Source organism: Oratosquilla oratoria, chromosome 40, assembly GCF_046742065.1.
Source record: "Oratosquilla oratoria isolate Oo_2021 chromosome 40, ASM4674206v1, whole genome shotgun sequence".
Lineage (NCBI taxonomy): Eukaryota > Metazoa > Arthropoda > Malacostraca > Stomatopoda > Squillidae > Oratosquilla > Oratosquilla oratoria.
The window spans coordinates 38,573,672-38,596,329 of NC_134816.1; the positions used below are offsets into that span (position 1 = coordinate 38,573,672).

General features: G+C 39.4%; 1 protein-coding gene across 2 annotated transcripts; it reads left to right on the forward strand.

Annotated features, from left to right (window-relative positions):
• The first annotated feature begins 1,523 nt into the window (after positions 1 to 1,523).
• On the forward strand, positions 1,524 to 16,000 carry LOC143020785 (tectonic-like complex member MKS1). Of its 2 annotated transcripts, XM_076177531.1 has the most exons (12): positions 1,524 to 1,935; positions 4,247 to 4,435; positions 5,339 to 5,492; positions 5,575 to 5,642; positions 5,757 to 5,861; positions 6,233 to 6,334; positions 6,501 to 6,609; positions 7,444 to 7,606; positions 9,346 to 9,480; positions 11,463 to 11,561; positions 15,192 to 15,361; positions 15,594 to 15,992. In XM_076177531.1, exons 1-12 carry the CDS (start codon positions 1,868 to 1,870, stop codon positions 15,810 to 15,812), a joined length of 1,581 nt encoding a protein of 526 aa, XP_076033646.1. In that variant the 5' UTR covers positions 1,524 to 1,867; the 3' UTR covers positions 15,813 to 15,992. The 2 variants fall into 2 exon arrangements, with proteins under 2 accessions (XP_076033646.1, XP_076033647.1); XM_076177532.1 differs by lacking the exon at positions 11,463 to 11,561 and having other exon boundaries at positions 15,594 to 16,000.
• Positions 16,001 to 22,658: the final 6,658 nt, after the last annotated feature.

Sequence of the window (22,658 nt, forward strand, 5' to 3'; positions counted from 1 at the left end):
TTTATCTGTCGCCCATTAAGTAAATTCCACTTCTGTAGCCTACAAAATTATATTTTAAATTTGCACACATCGTATTTCTTATCATATTCGTATCTCAAATGCTATAAAAAACAGTGTAGCGAAATGTAGCGAAACTACCAAAGAATGTAGCTAAACGACCGAAGAATGTAGCCAAATGTAGCGAAACGACCGAAGAATGTAGCGAAACGACCAAAGAATGTAGCGAAACGACCGAGACAGTGTAGCGAAACGACCGAAAGGATGTAGCAAAATGACCAAGCAATGTATCGAAATGGTTGGTAGCGAACTGGCCATGTAGTGAAACGAAAATGACTTTATAAACCTGCACACATTGTATTCCTTATCATATTCGTATCTCAAATGCGAAAAAAAAAACAATGTAGCGAAACGACCGAAGAAATGTAGCAAAACGACCGACAAACGATCCCAGCTCTGGTAATGTGCATGATAAGTCACTGTTTTATAATTATCTGCCCAATAATCTGCCTGACGATTGCATAAAACAAGGCCTGATAAAAACAAATTTATATATCGCCCATTAGGTAAATTCTACTTCCGTAGCCTACAAAATTACTTTATAAATTTGCACATATCGTATTTTTTATCATATTCGTATCTCAAATGCGATAAAAAAAAAGTGTAGCGAATTGTAGCGATACGACCAAAGAATATAGCAAAACGACCGAAAGAATGTAGTGAAACGACCGAACAATGTAGCCAAATGTAGCGAAACGACCGAAGAATGTAGCGAAACGACCGAAAAGATGTAGCGAAACGACCAAGCAATGTATCGAAATGGTTGGTAGCGAACTGGCCATTTAGAGAAATGAAAATGACTTTATAAACCTACACACATTGTATTTTTATCATATTCGTATCTGAAATGCACACATCGTATTTTTTATCATATTCGTATCTCAGATGCGATAAAAAAAAATGCGTAGCGAAATGTAGCGAAACAACCAAAGAATGTAGCGAAACGACCGAAGAAATGTAGCGAAACGACCAAGCAATGTAGCGAAATGGTTGGTAGCGAACTGGCCATGTAGCGAAACGACCAGATACCGAGGAGATATAATGACAAAGTAATTCTGCTTAATATATCTGTCAGTCAGAGTTTGCCTAGCAGCAATGAAGAATACATATCGATATTGAGAACGCCAAGTAGTCTGATCTACAGTGATGTCGTTTGCAAATAAATAAATAATAATTATGATACTAATAAGTTATTTATCCATGTGATTTTAAAATTTTGAAAGTGTGTTGTATACTGGAGTAAAAATTTTGAACCTAGCGTTGTAAAATAGTCTGTAAATTATTAGTGGTAAATGTATCATTTCAATAAAGTATTTGAAATGGCTTCTTGTAATAACTTTTGGCATGGCCTCTCATCCTTTGATATCATAATCTCTTTATATTACTTTTTTATAAACACGCTGGTATATGCTGTGAATAAATTACCATCTATAACATTTATATTAGCTTAAGGGAAATGGCGCCGAGTTGTTTTAGTAATGAAATCGTTGGGCTATCGAATTCCTGAACGCCAAATTGTCTGAAGCCCAATTATCCTGAATTCATTTAGTACTGTTCAGATGAAATGTCAATATATCTAAAAGAACACTGAAAAAAAAAATAGATCTAAAGGGCTTTTTAGCAGCCACAAATGCCACAATGTGACAACATATTTTTGGAATTGCAAAGGCAAAGTTTGTCACCAAAATTCTTCAACATTGTTTACACTTCATGTGTTTGGCGTTTTCTTCAAACGAAGAGAAGGGAAAAGGCGAAATTTCATGTTTGTAAAACTACCTAGGGACAAATACTAAACTACAATTTATCTCAGATGGAGTATGTGAAAGACGAAAAAGCCTATTATTATACGAAGGATCAAATTGAAAACCTCAGAATCAGGTACGGGTAGCCGAATGGCTTGATCAAACCCACGTAAAATGAAGCTAGTAAGGATCCATCCTTAGATACGGATTTTCGGAACACAACCTGCAGACTTTTGTTTTGAAAATGTATTATTTCAATACTGAATTTTTCTCGATGATTTGAATGAATTACTCTTATATATAAAGGAAATAATGTTTGTTTTCACTCCCCTATCCAGTACAATATGTTGGGAAATAATGGTTTTGGATGAGGGGTGGTGAGCAAGTTGAACAATTTCCCAAAGTAACAAGTGACAGAATTATTAAAATTGGCAAACACTTTAAATTGGAATAATGTTCGCTACCTCATCTAAGCTGGAACATAATCTAACCAGACTTAGCCTAATCTAGCCTAACCTAATATGCGCCCACCCAACCCCAGTAGGGTGCATTTTACTACATGGTGTTGGGGAGCTTGGATCTATTACTTAATTAAAGTTCCTCTAACTGGCTGAATATATATATATATATATATATACACACACCAGCAGCATACAACTCAAACATACAGTAGACAGTACCTCTGACCCCATGCAACAAATTCTATCCATTGTATGAAAATGTCAGCTACACAGTTCTATACTAGAGCCTTCAACCCCACTCAACCATCTCATTATATCACACAACTGCAACCAAATAAACATAAAAAAGCACCAGTACCATACAGTATATCTGCACAAAAATAGGTTCACACTCTCATCACAAAACAAGCTCTTCAAGACAGACTACCAAACTTACTCTTCCAACAAATCCCTCTGACATCAGCTCTACAGAAAAATCCCTCCCAAGAGATGCAAAGCCCAGATTAGCATATATTATATGCAAGGCATCATCCTGCGCTAAGACAGTAGCAGCAGAGAATAGGCCTGACCACAGAATCAAACTGCCCCTGATGCATTTATTTCACAGATGACTCTAAACATTTTATCTCACAATGTTTCACACTAGGTACTCCCAGACATTAATACTTGTGGCCATTGCAGGTTAACTGGGAACAGTAGTTTTCCTACCAAAGAGACCTAGAGCAGCATATTGATTGATTGTTGATTTAAAAAATATGTAGTAATAAGTAGACAGTTTACAAGAGGGCACCTCCACTGCACTATTGCATTGGAGTGATAAAAAAAATAAAAGTAAAATAAAATAATTGTAAAGTTAGTCTTAACCCATTAAACTCCGATGACAAGATGTCTTGTCATTTGGTCAAATAAAACAAAAAATCATAAAACACCAAAATGTTTGATCAAACACCAGAAAAATATGACGTCAGTCCTCGCTGTGAGCGAAGCGAGCAGCGAGGACAGACGTCATATTTTTCTGGTGTTTGATCAAACATTTTGGTGTTTTATGATTTTTGGTTTTATTTGACCAAATGACAAGACATCTTGTCATCGGAGTTTAATGGGTTAATACCTTTATTTTGTATCATGGGTGAAATATCTACCAATAAGTGGAAAATATTTTCTGATTGCTACTGTTTGGGTTTCAGTATAATTTACAATATTCTTTATGGGAAACCTGATCCAATATCTGGATGACAGTGTACACAAATATAGAGGTACCATGGTATCTGTGTTCAGTTATATTAGTGAAGCCAAGAATGACTACTTGTACTCCTGTGATTGGCCAATGAAAAACAACATAATATTTCCCAGTCTAATCTTATATAGTTGTCAGGACTTAAATATAATGTACATCAAAGTACATGTATCCTACTCACCAATCTCATTATACCATATAAACACAACCAGCTGAAAAAGAAATACCAGCAGTGTACTTCTTAAACACCACAACAATCTTCCACCTGCACCACGTGACATATTTGTATAAAAACATATTCACACTCATATCATGAAACAAGCATTTAAAGATTGACCATCACTTTCCATACTCCTTCAAACACCTCCAGACAATACTCCCACAAAAAAATCCCTCCTAAAAGAAGCAGGAACCATAGTAGCATAACTTATGTTCAGGTCACCATCAAGCACTGCAACATTACCAACACAGAATGGGTCTGGCCACGAAAACAAACTGCCCCAGATGCAAACATCAAACAGAAGACACTGAACATCTTATTCTGCATTGCCCCACTTTAGCCTTACCCAGACTGCAACACAGTATTTCTTCCTTGAGTCACCTACAAGATCCAGTGGCTGTTGACAGTTACCCAGGAACCAAAACTCCTTCAAAAGAGATCTGGAGCACTGGATTGGTTGTTTGTTTGATTGATATGATTGTACTTGTAAGTTAATTGTTATAAAGTTATAATTCTGTCTATATTTCAGGGTTGTCCTTCAAAAGCTGACAGGCTCTCAACTCGTCGATGTCTCTCCTCGCGTGTTCCCAGAAGCTGGTACAAGTTTGGAGACAGCAGAAGGAATACCACTGAGCACTTTGCCAACACTGAAAGGAAAGGGGAAGAATAAATCTGATTTTGAGCAAGTTGTTATATCATGGCAGCAGAAGTTGTTTAGGTATAACATTGAGATATGGTTTGTGTGATAATAATCATTCTTTTGTTAGTCAATCAATTGTTGCCTTGAATTTCATTAAGTGGATAATCCGCAGCCCCACAGTGGCTGGAAACAGTACGTGGAACCTCCCACAGATCTCTCTGGGAAGAAGCTATTCACCACAATCTTGGATCATGTGTTGAACTCATGATTGACAGCTATTACCCTTCCAGATGAGAGCTCATATATGAACAATCTATGGGTAATGCTGTGACCTTACATGCACACACATACACACACACCCAACTCCCAGCCCACAAAAGTTGGAGTAATGACTCATAGCGCAGTGATACTGAAATTATTTCAGCCCTGGACAGGGTTGGAACTCGGACTGCCATAGCAGCAGTTGCAACTGCTACCACTGTGCCATCTGTGTTGCATAAGTGTGGAAATGTTTTTATGTCACAAGCTGGGAGAGGAGAGCAGTTGCTGACAGTTAGTTCTCCATGTATAAAAAAGTGTAAAAAATACAGTTTAAGTTAAAACAGAGAGATCTTGGGCCCAGTCCAGAGAGTGAGTGGAGGTAAGGGTATTCACAGGTTTTGAAAATGGGCAGCTTTGCTGTCCATCTTGCATGACCATCACATGCAGGTACCCATTATTGGTCCTATCACACTGTTTACATTACCAATATGATTATCATCAGTATTATCATGGTTTGCTGAGGTGTTGAAGGCAGTGCAAGCTGCCAGGTTCAGAGGAACATATGGCAACAATTGATGACCATTGTCTTTTGCATTTTCAGAGAAATATATTCAACAACAACAAAATTTTGGTCTTATTGTAGTCATATATGAAATAAATTTTTGGTGTTCAAGTGTTACAAGCATTGAATAATGTCAAATTATTTTTTTGTCTTCCAAGTAAAGCAGAACGAGAAGAATACAAAAAAGGGAAATATGCCAAGGACACGAGGTACAAGGCTTACCATGAAATGCTCACAAAAGAAAAAAGGGGAAGGAAGAAGTTGCAAAGACTATTCACATATACACAGGATGATAATTTTCACGTTCTTCAGGTAACAGCAGAAACCAGTGAAATAAAGATGCAACATTTGCATGTAACTGTAACTTAACTGAAAATGGTTTCTCTTTCTTCAGAGTTCAAAACCAAGTACAACTTCATATAGCTATTCTTTGAGGTTTAGAGGATCACAGACTGGGAAAAGGTAGTGTATGATATTCAGTACTTCATTGTGAAATTATTATGTTTTATATTGGTTTGATTCTCTCTCGTTCTCAGTTTCTATATCAACTCATGAATATCTTCCTTGTTTTCAAAGTGATGATGATGTTATGGAGAGAGTTGGAAAACAAGAAGAGAATGAAAGTTCAGGAAGTCATAGCAGTACAATGTATATCATGGCTGATCTCAGCAGTCAAGAAGGGTAAGAAAATACTTTTACTATACTCAATTCCAATAAGAAATTACACTCGATTTCTGCCAAGCAGCTTAGTACAGTTGGTAGTCCTGCAGACTCGCCAATTTTCATACCCTATACCAACTGATATGTAGTTACTTTACTCAGTGATTTAATATGTATTTTTGCTCTCTAAGTGTAAATTATATAATCTACAATCATACTATTCTATCCCCACCCATTCCACTCCCATCCACCACCCTTTCCTCCCTCTCATCTTAGCTTTCAGGATGTCACTGAATTTGCTGAAATATTGAACATTTGAATGAAAAATATTTGGGCAGTCAATACCCCATATGAAGTGAATATGAGTAATGCTGTTTTTTTATGTTTTTCAGTGATGGAACAAGTGGGGATGAAGTTCTCTTGTGCTCTCTAAACTATGATTCCAGAGGTCTGTTGACAGTCTCGCCACCTTTTACACAAGCCAAACCCTATAGGTAAAGCATAGTGTCCTGATATGGTGTGTTTTTCATGATTATATGCATTTTTTTATTTTGCTAAATGGAGTCCCAAAATCATTCAAAGGTCTACATTTTCAATAATTTGAAGGCTTTAACTAGTGTTATTCTTTTAACGAGAGAAATTAGTGTGCCGTATTTTCAGAATAGAGCAACATGGTGCAAGTAATGTTATGTATGAGTATACATTAGAAAATATTTCTACTGCAAGAACAATAGAAGAGAAATTGCAAGATGAATCCTTAAAAAACCAGGTGAGGGTTTTTCAACCTTTGTTATTGGCTATTGAGAAATGAGACAGAAAAGAAGTGAGGAATGAAGAGGTGAGGCAGAAAGCAGGATTGGAAATAGAGATAGCAGATAGAATTGATCAAAGAATACAGTAAACCCTCAATATAACAGACAATATGGGGACAGGGGTCTGTTGTTATATCCGAAGATCTGTTATAACCGAGGATCTGTTATATCCAATGGAAATACCAGACAGATCCATTATGTCTCGAAGTTTGTCCAGTATTAGAAATTACAGTAAACCCTCGATATAACGGACAATATGGGTGCAGGGATCTGTTGTTATATCCGAAGGTCTGTTATAACCAAGGATCCCTTGCTATAACAGATGAAAATGTGTTATAGCAAGGGTTTGTCCAATCAGATTTTTTGTCTGTTATATCCAATATCCAGTATATTGAGATCCATTATATTGAGGGTCTACTGTACTAGTATGGTTTGGGTACTTGGAAAGAATAGGTAAAGAAAGAATAGCAAAATGATTTTAGAAGGCAGAGGTGGATGGAGTGAACTTGGAGGGAAGACCAAGAATGGGGTGGATGGATGGAATGATGATGCTTTAGGTATAAGGGGAATATCTGTTGAGCAGGGAAGGAAGAGGGCAAGAGATAGGTGTGAGTGGAAGATGGTAGTGAATGGATGAGAAATTGATGTGGATCAAAGGATACCCTTTGTAAATTCTTAAGTGGATGAGGGTTTTTTATGTGTATATACAAATGAAATTACTTTTTTAAACTTCATTTACATCAAAATAGCTTAATTACTCCTAAATAATTCTCTGGCATTTTCCATTATAGATGTTAATGCAACGCATTGAACAGTTAAATCAAACCATAGGAGATGAGTTTGAAACTTGTGAGAAAGGCATGTATCGGTTGGTCATCCACGGTGAAATCTCACGTGCACTTTATTTCAAGGCGTCATCCATATATATTCAATACATCCTTCATTTACCACATGGTAAGTGTGGAACAGTTGGTGTTAGGTAATTTAATGTACACTCCAGCTGCTGGGCCCTGCTGTGGAGGTTTTGTGTTTTGCTACATTGTGTCTCACTTAGAGTGTGGTGAGGGACGGAGATAACCCATCATCCATGAGGAGCTAAGGTGGGAGGGACAACAAATGGGTGTACAGTGTGTGTAAACTTTAACTTGGCCACCCCTTGCTAAAGGGGAAAAGGTGTTTAGGTATATGTATGTTCCCCCTTTGATTTTTTAAGAATTAAAGTATATTGCATAGACCATGGGTTCTTAACATAGGGTTCCCGAACCCCCCAGGGGTTTGCGGGACAGTCTTTAGGGGTACTTAGATGACTAACAAAAGATTACTTGAGTATTTAAATCTGCAGGGAGGGAACATTGTACATTGATTTTGATGTTGATGCTTAACTGATGAATAAAGTTATTACAATTTGAACTGTTAGATATCCATCACAGTACTATTGTACATTTAGTCTTAATATATCACCATTCTGTATTCAGTATCAGGTTAATGAGGGTATGGATCGATGGTCTGACGACTCGGGTTACATAATGGGAAAAAGATTGAGAACCCCTGCCATAGACAGTACTCACATGACCTTTTGTATCTCATAAAAATTTATGAAAATATATAAAAGAATGAATCAAGACTAGTAAAAAGAATATGGAAGGTAGAGGTGGATGGAGTGAACTTGAGGGAAAGACCAATGGAAGGATGGGATGAAGGGATGGAAAAGGGAAAGAGATAGATTTAAATGGAGAATGGTCATGAATGGACAAGAAATTTACTTGACATAAATCAATTTCTTTTCCCTTTGGGCTGCATCAGTTTTAGCTTAAGATGTCAGACCTTGCTGTAGATGTGTTCTGTCTTGTTGCATTGCTTCTTACCTGGGTAGTGGGCAGGGATGGTCCTTTGTCCACAAGGAGCTAAGATAAAAAGGAAACAAGTGTATTTAGGATGGGTGGGGGGGAGTGGATGCATTCCTTGTCTGGTTACTTCCCTTCTAAGACAGAAAGACAAAGGGATTTCTTTTTGTCTATTTTGTAATTTTCAAGTGGACGAGGGAGGATGGTCACCATGTAATGATGCAGTCAGGAGTAAACCAGTGTGCATTAAATTAACCCCTTCACTACGGGCCAAAATCTCGCAGGCAGCATTAGCTGCCAGACGTGCGATGTTGCGTCATAATACTCGCATTATAAAAAATAAAGTTACCGCTGTATTGCTCGTTCTCTTTCACCCGTGAATTTTGATAACCATAGAGAATATGATGAAGCCAGTTTACAGAGTATGGGGGTCACACAGGTACAACTACAATATATATAATCAAGATGCCAACATCGGCATCCTCGCGTACCCACTTGCTCCTCATGACGCCTACATAGGCATCATCATATCGAAGGGGTTAAAAATGTATATGTAAAACTTGCATAATTCAAAAGTTAACTGTAGTTATAGTAGGATGTGTGGTGAACTAGTCAAGGCATATACCCACCATTCGCCCATCCTACAAATATTCGTTACCCCTTCTATCTTAGCTCCTTACAGATAAAAAGTGGTTATTGTTTCCCCCACCCACTGCCTGGGACAAAAGCAGTCCTGCACCTCCAGAGCAAGGCCCAACAGCCGAAAGTCTTCTACCCTCACCACTTCAAAAGATTTATGAATGAATACATAAAAAGAGCCATATTTTCATTGTAATGCATTTCATACAGGGTGGACAGCAAATGAAGGCACAGACTGCAATGGCACAACACCTACCTGTAGTACAGTGTATGTGGATAATACAGAAGTTACAGTTTTCTCGACACCATTCTCAGTTGACGTATCCTGCAACCTCTCAAATATTGGTTAGTAGTATGTTGTTAAGCTTCAGTTATTGTAGACATTCTCTTGCACTTTTTAAGAATTAAAACTTTTAAACTAAAACAAGTGATACATTTTGTAAGAAATGTTGAAGAATAATACTTGATTGGTATATTGAACACTAGTAAAGTTGTTAGGCATACTATTCCCTAGGAACAAAGCAGTTGTGCAAATGCAAAGAATATGACTGTCTTTCATTGATGTGGTATGTTTTCCCCACAAAGTTTAGCTATTTTTTGGGTTAGAAATGGTCGCACGTGTGTGTATTTGCCTAGTTATAATGTTAGAGTTAGAGGAATGCTCATTGGGTCCAGTCTCTTTTTCCTCCATTAATCAGACCTTGCCTTGAATTCTTTCCAAGTATTGTCTTGGGTTATGTTTTCATTGAACTTATTCCATAAGTCTACATTTCTATGTGGAAAGCTATACTTCTTGACATCTTTTTAACATCCCCCCCTATTTTTTACTAAGACTTTTTGTCAAGTTTAATGTGTGTGTGTTTTATGACAGGTCATTGAACTGAAGTGGTTATTAAGGGGAGGGTTAGTTGGGTAAGGTCTGATTGGAATTTTGAAGTAATGTTTTCTGATATAGGGAGCAGATGGTTATTAGACAACGTAGGGTTGGAAGGGAGTTGGGAGATAGGGTTGATGAAAAGAGTATTGGGATGGTTTGGACACATGGAAAGAATGAGTGAAGAAAGACTAGTAAAAAAAGGTGTGGAAGACAGAGGTGGAAGGAGTGAAAATGAGGGGTCGACCTAGGATGAGATGGATGGATGGGGTAAAAGGGGCTTTGGGAAAGAGGGGAATGTCTGTTGAGGAAGGATGGGAGAGGATAGAAGATAGGGGTGAATGGAAAATGGTTTTGTATGGATGATGTGATGCATGAGGTGGAGTGGGTAGCGGATAGGGGGCAGGGGAGTATGTTTGAGAAATAAATTAATGCAGCCTGAAGGGATTTCTCCCCATCTTCTCCTTTTCTGCATGAGGGGACGGAGAGGGGGAATCACCAATTTAATGAAGTGGCCTTGCTGTGGATGTGCTCTGTCTTGCAACACTGCTTCTGACCCAGGGCAGTGGATGAGATGCAGGGATGACTCGTCATCCAGGAGGTGCCAAGATAAGAGGGAGGGAAGAGGGTAGAGGGGAGTGGAGTATGTTAGGGATGGAATGGGTGGGAGTGGTTTTTATGCCTTTGTCTTTTGACTACCTCCCTTATAAGGGGGGAGAAAGCCTTTGGTATATGTAGGAAAAGTTTGGCTGCAATGGCTTGGAGAGGGATATGAAGTGTAAGTGTTAGTAATAAGATACATGGATAGATGAGAATTGCTGTACTTCTTCATTTGGTTTGGGTAGGAAGAGGGGAAGATAGGTATGCGATGTTGCCTTTTAGGTTCATGAATGTGCACATTCTTGGATGTTTCTTGCAAACAAGCAGTCAGGATGTACGCACATCCCAATATGGGATGATTCCTCGACAGTTCCATTCTATGATGGATTGCATTGTTATGTGGGTTGGTTGTTGTTCTGCTCCTCCTCACTTCATTGACTTCATGTAGTGGGGGCTGGCGATGACCCCTCATTCACAAGGTGCTGAGATGTGTGGGGCATTCAGTGGTTGTATACGGAAGCTTGCTGGCTGAGCAGGTTAGGGCGTTGTTACTTGCAGCAAAGGTCGAGGGGATGGCGGTTCGAATCCTGCCACCGGTGAAGTTGAACCAAGGGTATGGTTCATTAAATACCATGCTACAAAGTCCTTTGTGAGGGGCACCATCCTAGCCTTCTGATAAGGGAGAGTTTGTGACATTAAACCATATCTTATCATATGAAGCAGAGACTCCCCTCCTTATAAGTGGAATGTCACAGTCAAAACTTTCCAAAACAATGTAGGTAACAAGATTAATTTATGCAAAAGACCAAAATTTATTTCAGAAGTTCATTTTATTTTGAATATCTACTTTTAGAGACTGGATGGCCCTCAATATTGTTTGGAGTGTTCTCTGTTGACCGGTGGACTCGGGACAGAGATGAAGGTTTTGGTGTTTTTACACTACCAGTGCCAGGTATTATTAATTCCTTTTTTGTATGAAGAACCTAGAAGATAAGGCTTAACCCTTCTGCCTCTTTTAAATTCAAAGTCTCTGCTCCATACAAGTTCTTGGGCACAACCGTACATACATATAACAACAGCTTTTTACTCCTTACAAGGAAGATAATAAAAAAACAGTCATAAAATCCACTCCCACCCATTCCATCCCCACATACTCCACTCCCATTCACCCCCTCCCTCCCTCTCTCTTATCTTGGCTCCTCCAGAATGACAGGCCATCCTTGCATCTCACCCACAGAGGCAATGTAGTAAGACACAGCACATCCACAGGAAGGCTGCTTCATTTAATCGGCAATGCCCTCCCTCTCCATCCCCTCATGCAGAAAAAGAGGAGACAGGGAGAAATCCCTTCAGGCTGTATCAAAAATATCATTCAAACATACTCCCCCCCCCATCCCCCACCCACATCCCCAAATATTTATTTCTCATGACACCTTTCATTCTCCCAAGACATTTCCTTGCTTCCCTCGTACTACAGATTACCTCCACCTCTACCCTCACTACTCCATTCCCTGCTACCTGAAACCTTAAGTACTTAAAGCTCTTCACTTCCTGCAACCTCTCACCTTTTAAACCTGCCTCCAACTCACCTGTCACCTTCACCCTTTGCATCTCACCAACTTAAATTTACTCACATTTACTTTCAGTTTCAGACTGCATGTCACCATGCAGTCAATATTCAAGCATGAGATTTAATGATATATACATACATACATATACAGCAAGGATGTACTATTGAGTTAGGTAGTGCCTACTGTAAGAGATTAATGGGTTATGTGTACAAATAGGCTAATATAATTAGTAAGTAAACTTTCATGATATTTCTATACTTTGATTATACTGACAAATCTTTTGATGACGTTTAATCCATAAAATGACCAACTGCCTACCCTGAGTGATTACTGATAGCACATGCCAGGGAGGGAGTTGGGGTGAATGGGAGTGGAGTATGTGGGAATGGAATGGGTGAGAGTGGATTTTATGCCTTTGTTTTTTGGCTATCTCCCTTGTAAGGGGGAAAGAACCTTTGGTATACGTATGTATGTACATACCTAATACACAGAGACCAGTGATGAGTACTTGTATGTGGTGGTCCTTGAAGACGGACATCAAAGTTTCAGGTCCTGCCACTTGGTCTACAGACTGAGCCCAAGCTCTATGAACTGCAACTAAACTTCATCCAGGAGGAGTCAAGATAAGAGGGAGGGAGTTTGGGTGAATGGGAGTGGAATATGTGGGGATGGAATGAGTGGGAGTGGATTTTATGCCTTTGTTTTTTGGCTACCTCCCTTATAAAGGGAGGAAAAAAAGCCTTTGGTATATGTAACTAAATTTCTAACACTTTTTCACACATGAAGAACAGTCAGCAAATGTTCTCATCCTGCCGCTTTCAGCCAGAGATATAGAAACGGTCCCAATATATGATAATTGGAAATCAATGATATAGAAAAAACTGTACATGTATTTGAGGATAGGAATGATAAATTGAAGAGGAGGAGATTGGGCCCAATGAACATTGCTTCTTTTCTTTTAACTACAGTTATCTAAATTAGGTAGATACTACACAGACAACAGTTCAAAGTTTTTTCCCAGAGAGATCTGTGAGAGGTTCTGAAGACTTGTTAGCCACTGTTGGACTGCAGGTAATCCACTAGGTAAAACTCAAGGCAACAATTGATTGATTGATACATATACCAAAAGGCCCTTTCCCCCTTATAAGTGGAGTGGCCATGTCAAAACATACACCCATCCTTCACTTATCGCACACCCATCCAAAATGCATTTGTTGTCCTTTGTATCTGAATTTTTTTAACCTCTTCAATACAAGTCAAATATTCACATGCACATTAGCTGTGGGTCGTGGAAGGAGTAAATATGAGGGGGCATCCTAGGATGAGATGGATAGATGGGGTGAAAGGGGCATTACAAAAGAGAGGAATGTCTGTGGAGGAAGGACGGGAGAGGACAGAAGATAGGGGTGAATGGAGAAGGGTTGTGTATGGATGATGCTGTGATGCATGAGGGGTGGGGGGTGAGGAAGTATGTATGAGAAAAAATTTGACACACCCCCAAGGGATTTTTCCCCATCTTCTCTTTTTCTGCATGAGGGGACGGAGAGGAGGGGTTGCCAAATTAATGAAGCGGCCTTGCTGTGGATGTGCTGTGTCTTGCAACACTGCTTCTGACCAGGGCAGTGGACAGGTTGCAGGGATGACCCATCATCCAGGAGGTGCCAAGATATGAGGGAGGGAGGAGGGTGGAGGGGAGTGGAATATATAGGAAATGGAATGGGTGGGAGTGGTTTCTATGCCTTTTTCTTTTTGGCTACCCCCCGTGTAAGGAGGAAAAAGCCTTTGGTATATGTATGTATGTATGTACATTAGCTGTGTGACATACGATGATGCATCACAATATCCACATTATAAAATATAAAATTGCAGCTGTTATACTTGTTCTCTTTCACCCAGAATGTTTGTAACCACTGAAAAAGTGATCAAGCCCATTCACAGAATAAAAGGATCACTCAGCTACAACTACAAAATAAATATAATCAGGAAGCCGATGCTGGCATCCTCATATACAGTACTCACTTGCGCCTCATGACACCTATGTAGGCATCATCATATAAGGGGTTAAAAGAATTAAGGGTTTGATTGATTTGGTTTAACATCACAAACTCCCCCCTATCAGGAGGCTAGGACAGTTTCCCTTACAGTGGATATTGTAGGGTAGAATTTAATGAACCATGCCCATAGTTTAACTCGCCCCGAGCAGGATTCAAATTGTCATCATTTCGACCTTTGCCACAAGTAACAACAACCTAAACTGCTCGGTTTGATAATAATGATAATTGTTGCCTTGAGTTTCACTAACTGGAAACTTTCCTCCCCACAGTATCTGGCAACAGCCCTCATTCCCTCCCACAAATATCTCGGGAAAGAGATTTTGGTCACTGTTGTCTGAATTCTTATTAGTGTGGGATTTCTGTGTCACCAGCTGAAAGTACAAGGAAGAGAGTAGTTGTCTCCATACTTGAAAAGGTGGAAGAAATACATCTAAAGTTGGTAAAGATCTTGGACCAAATATACATATATATGGCAAAGGCTTTTTCCCCCTTACAAGAGGGAGGGTGGAGGGGTGTGGAGTGTATTCAGGGATGGAATGGGTGGGAATGATTTTATGCCTTTTCCTTTTTGGCTACCTCCCTTGTAAGGGGGAAAAAGCCTTGGTATATGTGTATGTATGTATGTACAAGGGAGCTAGCCAAAATGAAAAAGGCATAAAATCCACTCCCAACTATATTGTGGGGACTCAGTATGGAAACAAATATCAGTCCCTCGGAGCTGCACCTTAAGTCATGTACATATATTTTCTATGCAGTCAATATATTGTTGACTCAAGTTTCACTTTTACTAAGTGGAAATATGCAATCCCATTGTGGCTACATGTAGATTGGAAACAGTGGACACGTCCATCTAATACTATCCAGTATTTAAAAATAATACAGAATTTACATAAGAATCATGTTCTGTTGTCGTCATCAGTTAAGATAAGTTAATATTTCAAATGGTGAAATGGACAGGTCAGAAAGTTGTTGTAGAAGGAGAGGATGAGAGGAGTGACAATGTTTTCCATGTTGGAACATGGCAACCAGTCCAGTGCACGCCTGTTGACAAGCTCCGACGCCATTTTATTGGAGGTTGCAGGCTGATTGAAGACAGTTCTTACCTTACACCAAACTTTAATACAGAGGTATTAGTAATCTTTTTAGTATGAATTATTTTAAGATTATCCATAGACACTCACTCTCTGTCTCTTTGTATGTATCTCTCTCTCCCTCTCCCTCTTTCTCTTTCAATTGTAAATTTTGTCATAACCTATTTTTACATATTATCATGAAATCTAACTTAATTGGCACAGCTGTTTATGCACAGCGCATTCTTTGATTACATTTACACTTAATACAATTTTTTCCAACCCCCAGAAGAAACGAATTAATCGTTACGGTTTTCAAACCAAATCAAGCGGCACAATTGAAGTCCATGCACATGCTCTCGCCCAGACTTGTCCACAGATGCCCACTGACGACTTTACTATAGGCTATCATTTGTCAGCAATGCAGATGTCAACTCAGGCAGTTATCGAAGCTTTCCACCGGTCTCAGCAGAAACTCCGGGCTGCCAAACAAGGCCTAAAGAGATAAGGAACTATGACTTCGTGTTTGTTTATGCTCCTCATGCACCCCCGTTGTGGAACATGAGCATTTTTTCTAGTCAGTGTAGTCATTTTTTTTTTTTTATATTTGGTATAATAAAATTTGATCATATTTTGTTTGATTTATATACCATATGTATTGGATTGTGGAATGGACTGTTAAATTGATACAGCCTGAAGGGATTTCTTGTCTTCTCTTTTCACGTGAGGAGACAAGGAAGGAGGGTCGACATGCAGATGAACTGGTAGGGTCTATCTGTAGATGTGTTGTGTCTTGGTACATTGCTTCTGACAGGCAGTCAGCAGGGGACAAATGACCCTTCATCCATGAAAAGCTAAAAGGTAAACAAATGGGATTTGGATGGGTGGGGTTGGGTGCATGTCTAGGCAGGCTAGCTCCCTTATAAGGGGGAAGAAACCTTTATATATATAGAGAGAAAATCAGACACCAAGGGGAAGTTTGGTTACTCTCCCATTCCTAGATATCTAGATTTGTGGGTGAGAGCTGACCATAGACCATGTTGATTCATTTATACATACATACATATACCAAGGCTTTTTCCCCCTTACAAGGGAGGTAGCCAAAACGAAAAAGGCATAAAATCATTCCCACCCATTCCATCCCTAAATACACTCCACTCCCCTCCACCCTCCCTCCCATCTTAGCACCTCCTGGATGACGGGTCATCCCTTCACCTTGTCCACTGCCCTGGGTCAGAGGCACTGTTACAAGGCACAGCACATCCACAGCAAGGCCACTTCATAAAATAGGCAACCCCCCCCCCCCTCTCCATCCCCCCATGCAGAAAAGGAGAAGACAGGGAGAAATCCCTTCGGGCTGCGTCAAATTTTGCTCACACATACTACCTCACTCCCCATCCCCCCGCCCATTCCACCTCATGCAACACAACATCATCCATATACAACCATTCTCCATTCACCCCTGTCTTCTGTCTTCTCCCGTCCTTCCTCAACAGACATTCCCCTCTTCCCCAAAGCCCCCTTCACCCCATCCATCCATCTCATCCTAGGACATCCCCTCATGTTCACTCCCTCCACATCTGCCTTCCATACCTCTTTTACTAGTCTTTCTTCACTCATTCTCTCCATGTGTCCAAACCATCCTAATACTCTTTCATCAACCGTATCTCCCAACTCCCTTTCCATCCCTGTTCTCCTCACCTCCTCATTTCTAACTCTAGCCTAGTAACCCCCATCATACTTCTCAGACACCTCATCTCAAACACATTCAAACTCCTTTTCTCTTCCTCTCTTATGTTCCATGTTTCTGCCCCATACAGTGCTGTTGCACTTTTAACCAATAAGCAATAAAGGCTTTGGCTGATGCTTTAAACCATTCATGGCTGTACAACAAAATTCAAACAATCTGGAAAAGAACTCATATAATACCTGCATTGAAACCAAACAAACCATTGATAAACCCAACTATCTATAGGCCAATCTCATCAACATTGACCATATCAAAGATGATGGAAAGATATATATTACAGAAAGACTTAACTTACTGCCCACCTACCCAGAGAGTCAAAATCACAAAGTGGGGTTTGAAAAATGCTAAAGGAAAACCAACATTTGCCATATCACTCCTCCATGATGTCTCTGGATTGACCCCTAACCAGGGGTTGATGCTAAGAATAAGAGACTTAGACTGACAATATATTCAGTGACATTTACCTCCCATTAACTAATGATGTATATTCTTCGAACTATTATCCCTCTGGTGATGGAGAGGACAGGAAGCTCTTAGTCATAACCAGGATGACCAGATTTTGAAAATTGGAAAATGGGACACCTACTGTACACTGAAGAGGCATATGGACAATGTGTACTGGTTATGTGAAGCGCACAAAACAAGCTCGCTGCTCCGGGATCTACTTCATTGACTTGTCCTTTTTTTCAATTGCTTTATAAGGGTGTGTCCATTGTGTATTTTGTGTCAAGCAGCGATGTATTACATATGTTGAAACATTACAACCTGGAAAATGTAAAAAAAAAAAAAAAAAAAAAAAAAAAATTCATGTTGAAGTGTTTAATTTCTTGAAAATACGGGACAAAACGCGTCCCGGGGAGGGTCGATACGGGGCGCGGGACAAAGGCTTTAAATACGGGACGTCTGGTCACCCTGGTCACAACCCATATAGCAGGCGGTGTTTGCCCACTGGTCACCCTGTAATGGGATTAGGGAGCAGCACAACCTGGCAGCAGCCTACAGGACTGAACACCTTTACCCATGATACACTGCATGGGGAAGGGTCTAGTAAAGGTACCCTAAATCTAACTTGGCTGAGGAACCGCCCCTGGTAAAGTCGCCCAAACATGGCATGGTTAGTAATGATAGCCAAACAACAAGGAGGGAGCAGCAGTTCTAAAACCAAGTCTTCTCCCTTCCCTCACCCCGTTGTACTCCCACTTCGCAGCACTTCCTATGGATAAAGCAAAGAGCCCCATCCCCACCCCAAATTCAAGAATAATCGACAATGCAATTGCCTATCCTCTCCATAGAGAGTTATGATCGTCGGCGTTATCAAAAGACCCAAGAACCACAATCAATAACTGCAACTCGGATCCAATTAAGAGATGTTACATGTTCGAGCCTGCACAGACCTGCTATCCACCAATTTTACCGATATATAGACGAAGAGAATACCGACTTAAATTCTTGGTCCTGAAATCTAATAACAAGAAGTAAAAAAAAAAAGAAATGCCTCATAAAAATACACGATGAATTAGAGGGCAAATACAGATACCCTCGCGATGTGTGACCCAAAGGAGTTCTAAAAAAAACAGAACTAGAATCAAAAGCTCAGTATAAAAAACCTTATCAGACCCCGATTCAAGCAACACTACATAAAACAACACCAGTGTGAGAATAGGCTATATTCCACCATTACGATACCATAAAGAAGAATTAATGGAACTAATAGATAATCAAATGTGATAAATGTGTTTCGGGTTAAGAAAACTATGAACAACACTGAGGTCACTACCCCCACACCAACAGTTAACCTTCAATCAACCACAACTTCCAACCCACCTAACTGTAGGTTACATAAGATATGGAGTAGAGATATAGTAGCCACGCTCACGTGGCTACTACAACTACCAGCGCTTTGGGCATAATAGACAACGATGACACCGCCTATAATGCGGACACTGTATATACGTTGCTCAGCCCGAGCACACGACATCCCTTCCTTCTACCCAACGAAATGTAAATAAACTGCAATTAAGGTCATCATGCACCTTCTTCAACCTTGACAATATTCTAATTTCTTATAAAAGAAAATGTCTACTATCTCAGACTCAGGAAGCATCAACTTCAGAGATGCCCGAGAACGATTCAAAACAGTCCAACAGTTTCTTATGCGAAAATGCTACGATCCGTCAAACGAACTTCCATCCTCTTACCCGACGATCATAACAGTTTAGGTTTAAAGAAGAAAAAAGGCAAGTACAATTGGTTGTTTTAAGATATTAGATAACTTAATGGATAGGAATGACAAGTGGTAACATAAAACTCGCCAATGTCTTATGGTCTCTTGTAATCTCCTCCATTCTTATGTAATGTTCAAACAGACATAGCAAGAGAAACCACCCATACGATTCAATAACTCCCCATATAGAAGCCCCAATACCTCATTCACCTGTGCATCTAAAACTCCAACCCCTCACACTATCTTAAGTACATGAACCTCACACTGGCCTTCCATGAGCTTCACCAGTGCCGACAGTTGCGAGTTCGTTTGAGTAAAAACGACTTCGGCTACGATATTTCATTTTTCAAATCTCCAAATATAAAATTGTCTTTCCATCATACATAGCAAAGCTGAATGATGAACTAATAGATTGTAAACATATACGGATGTTAGACCTGCTGTAAAGTGTTTTAAGAGAAGTATAGGTTTCTGTATGCGAAGTCATATTCTAGTTATTCAAATGGAGGTTGGAGGTAGGATGTGGGAAGAAAAAAATAGTCCAGGATGATAAAGGACCCAGATCTCCAGGAGAAATCACAGAAGACATAATGAAATACACCAACAAACCTTCTCTCTCCGAACACGTAAATTAATGAAGAAATGAACGAAATATTCAGCGGATAGGTAAACAAACAGTTAATCAGTCACTTAATAAAACAAGTTGAGAACAATGCTCTGATATCACTGTTAGGGTTGATAAGCGATAGCTAGTTTCCTCCAGCTTATCAGCTGTCTTGTGAGCGTTGACCTGCATACACGAACAGCATCAGCAGCATCTGATAGGATAAAAATAAACCAGAAAGACGATTTTATTCTATTCTGGCGTCATCTCGTGTTTATAATTCTTGGCACCAATCAATTTTATTCTTCTCTGGGAACCCAATACAGGATTTAATCCAAATCGATTATCTCTTTGATTTGTGTTTAGCATGCGTTGCGCCAAGTGACCGTATTCATTTGAAAAAATACAAACGTGAAATAATTCTATATATATTAATCAATCTTTTGGCGGGTGGTTAAACCTCTCTTTTAATTCTTGTGGGATCCATCAAATAGGCCACGCATAGAAAAAGGAGAGTTGTTGGACTTCAATGAAGGGGGTTATCACACTAGGCTATATATGTATGTATACATATATATATATATATATATATATATATATATATGTATATATATATATGTATATGTATATATATATATATATATATATATATATATATATATATATATATACACACATATATATTCCACATGCTACCTCCAACCTCCATTTGGATATCTAGAATATGACTTTGCTTACAGAAATCTAGACGGCTCTAAGAACATTTCAGCACTATGTCTAACATTCGTTAAGGTTAAAATCTCTTAGCTCATCATCCAGCTTTGCTATATATATGACGAAAAGATAATTTGATAATGGAAGATTTGATAAACAAAATATTGCGACCGATGTCGTTTTCACTCAAACGAATTCTCAACCGTCGGCGCTGGTGAAGTTCGTGGAAGCCCAGTGTGATAGCCCCCTCGACGCAGGGTGAGAGCTGCAAAAATCTCTGCAGGGTGATCACGTAGGATTGCCTCCCTCCTCCCCCTCCCCCTCCCTCCCCCACCCCCTCACCGCCTCACTTTACCAAGAACAGTTTCAGATTCTTGATATGTTCTCTTTCTCTCTCTCTCTCTCTATCTATCTATCTATCTCTCCCTAGCTTTTTATGTTAGTTTTCTGTATTGTTTCCTCTTAATATCATTTCGGGGTGATCTAATAGAGGTGTTCAAGTGGATCAAAGGCTTTAACAAGGGTGATGCAAACAAGGTCATCATATTAAAACAACAGGGCAGGACTCGCAGTAATGGTTATAAACTGGACAAACTTAGATTTAAAAAGGAAATAAGCAAGAATTGGTTTACTAATAGGGTGGTCGACGAATAGAATAAACTTGTTGTTTTAAAAAACGATTAGACAACTTTATGGATGGGGATGGCAGGTGGTGACGGATACGGAGCTGCCTAGTGTAGGCCTTATGGTCTCTTGCAGTCTGCTTCATTCTTATGTTCTTATGTTTATTACTTTTTTGTACTTCATCCTCTACCTCCCCTTCTCCCTTCTCTCTCTCTCTCTCTCTCTCTCTCTCTCTCTCTCTCTCTCTCTCTCTCTCTCTCTCTCTCTCTCTCTCTCTCTCTCTCTCTCTCTTTCATCACATTCTGTTATGACAGACTTCCAGATGTTATAGAATAACATCTCACCAGCCCCAACTCTGTTCTTCATGAACAGACGCGGGCGCAGATTAGAGTTATGCACGTGTGTGTGTGTTTATAACTCAAACTTGAACGAAGTCCGGGAGGTAGGGTATCGTTTGTGGTCGATTCTTTTTTCTGCCAAGATGTCACATGATATGGTTCTGTTTTTATTTATTTATTTATTTATTTATTTGTTTATCTATTTCTTTATTTTTATTTCCATGTTTTAATTATTTTTATGACTTTGTGTGTGTGTGTGTGTGTATGTGAGAGAATCACCATGGTCTTGAATCACGTGTTGGACTCGTGATCGACAGCTATTGCCCTCCCGGATGAGAGTTCATATATGACCGATCTAGAGGTGTGTGTTTCTGTATCTGTGTGTGTATATGTATATAGGTGTCTGTATATATATATATATATATATATATATATATATATATATATATATACATATAAATATATATATTTATTTATATTTATATATATATATATATATATATATATATATATATGTGTGTGTGTGTGTGTGTGTGTGTGTGTGTGTGTGTGTGTGTGTGTGTGTGTAATCGAGAAAGCAGCCTCAGCTGACCACACAGGAATAAAAGAGGCCTTTTCCTCCTCCTCCCTCCTCTTCTTCTTCCTTCTCCTCCTCCTCCTCTCGTGTTCAGAATAGAAAGTTGGACTTCAGTTGCGGTCGCGAGATGACCCTTCCGTCCCCGTCGGCGTCAGGACGCCCGTCGTCAGGCGATTTTATTCGTCGCAAATTGTAAAACGATGTTAAAGAAAAATGACTAAATATTTGTGATTTTGGTTTTAAACGAAATATATGATGTACCACGTTTCATTTTCTGCATGTTGGCCTCCTCGAGTCTCTCGACATTGATGGCTAAGAGTCACAGGGTATTGTGGTCGATAAAAATGTATATCTGTTCACTGGGACCCATTCAGTGCTGTACACACACACACACACACACACACACACACACACACACACATACATACACACACACACACACACACACACACACACACACATATATATATATATATATATATATATATATATATATCTGGATCACGTGTTTGTGGATCACGTG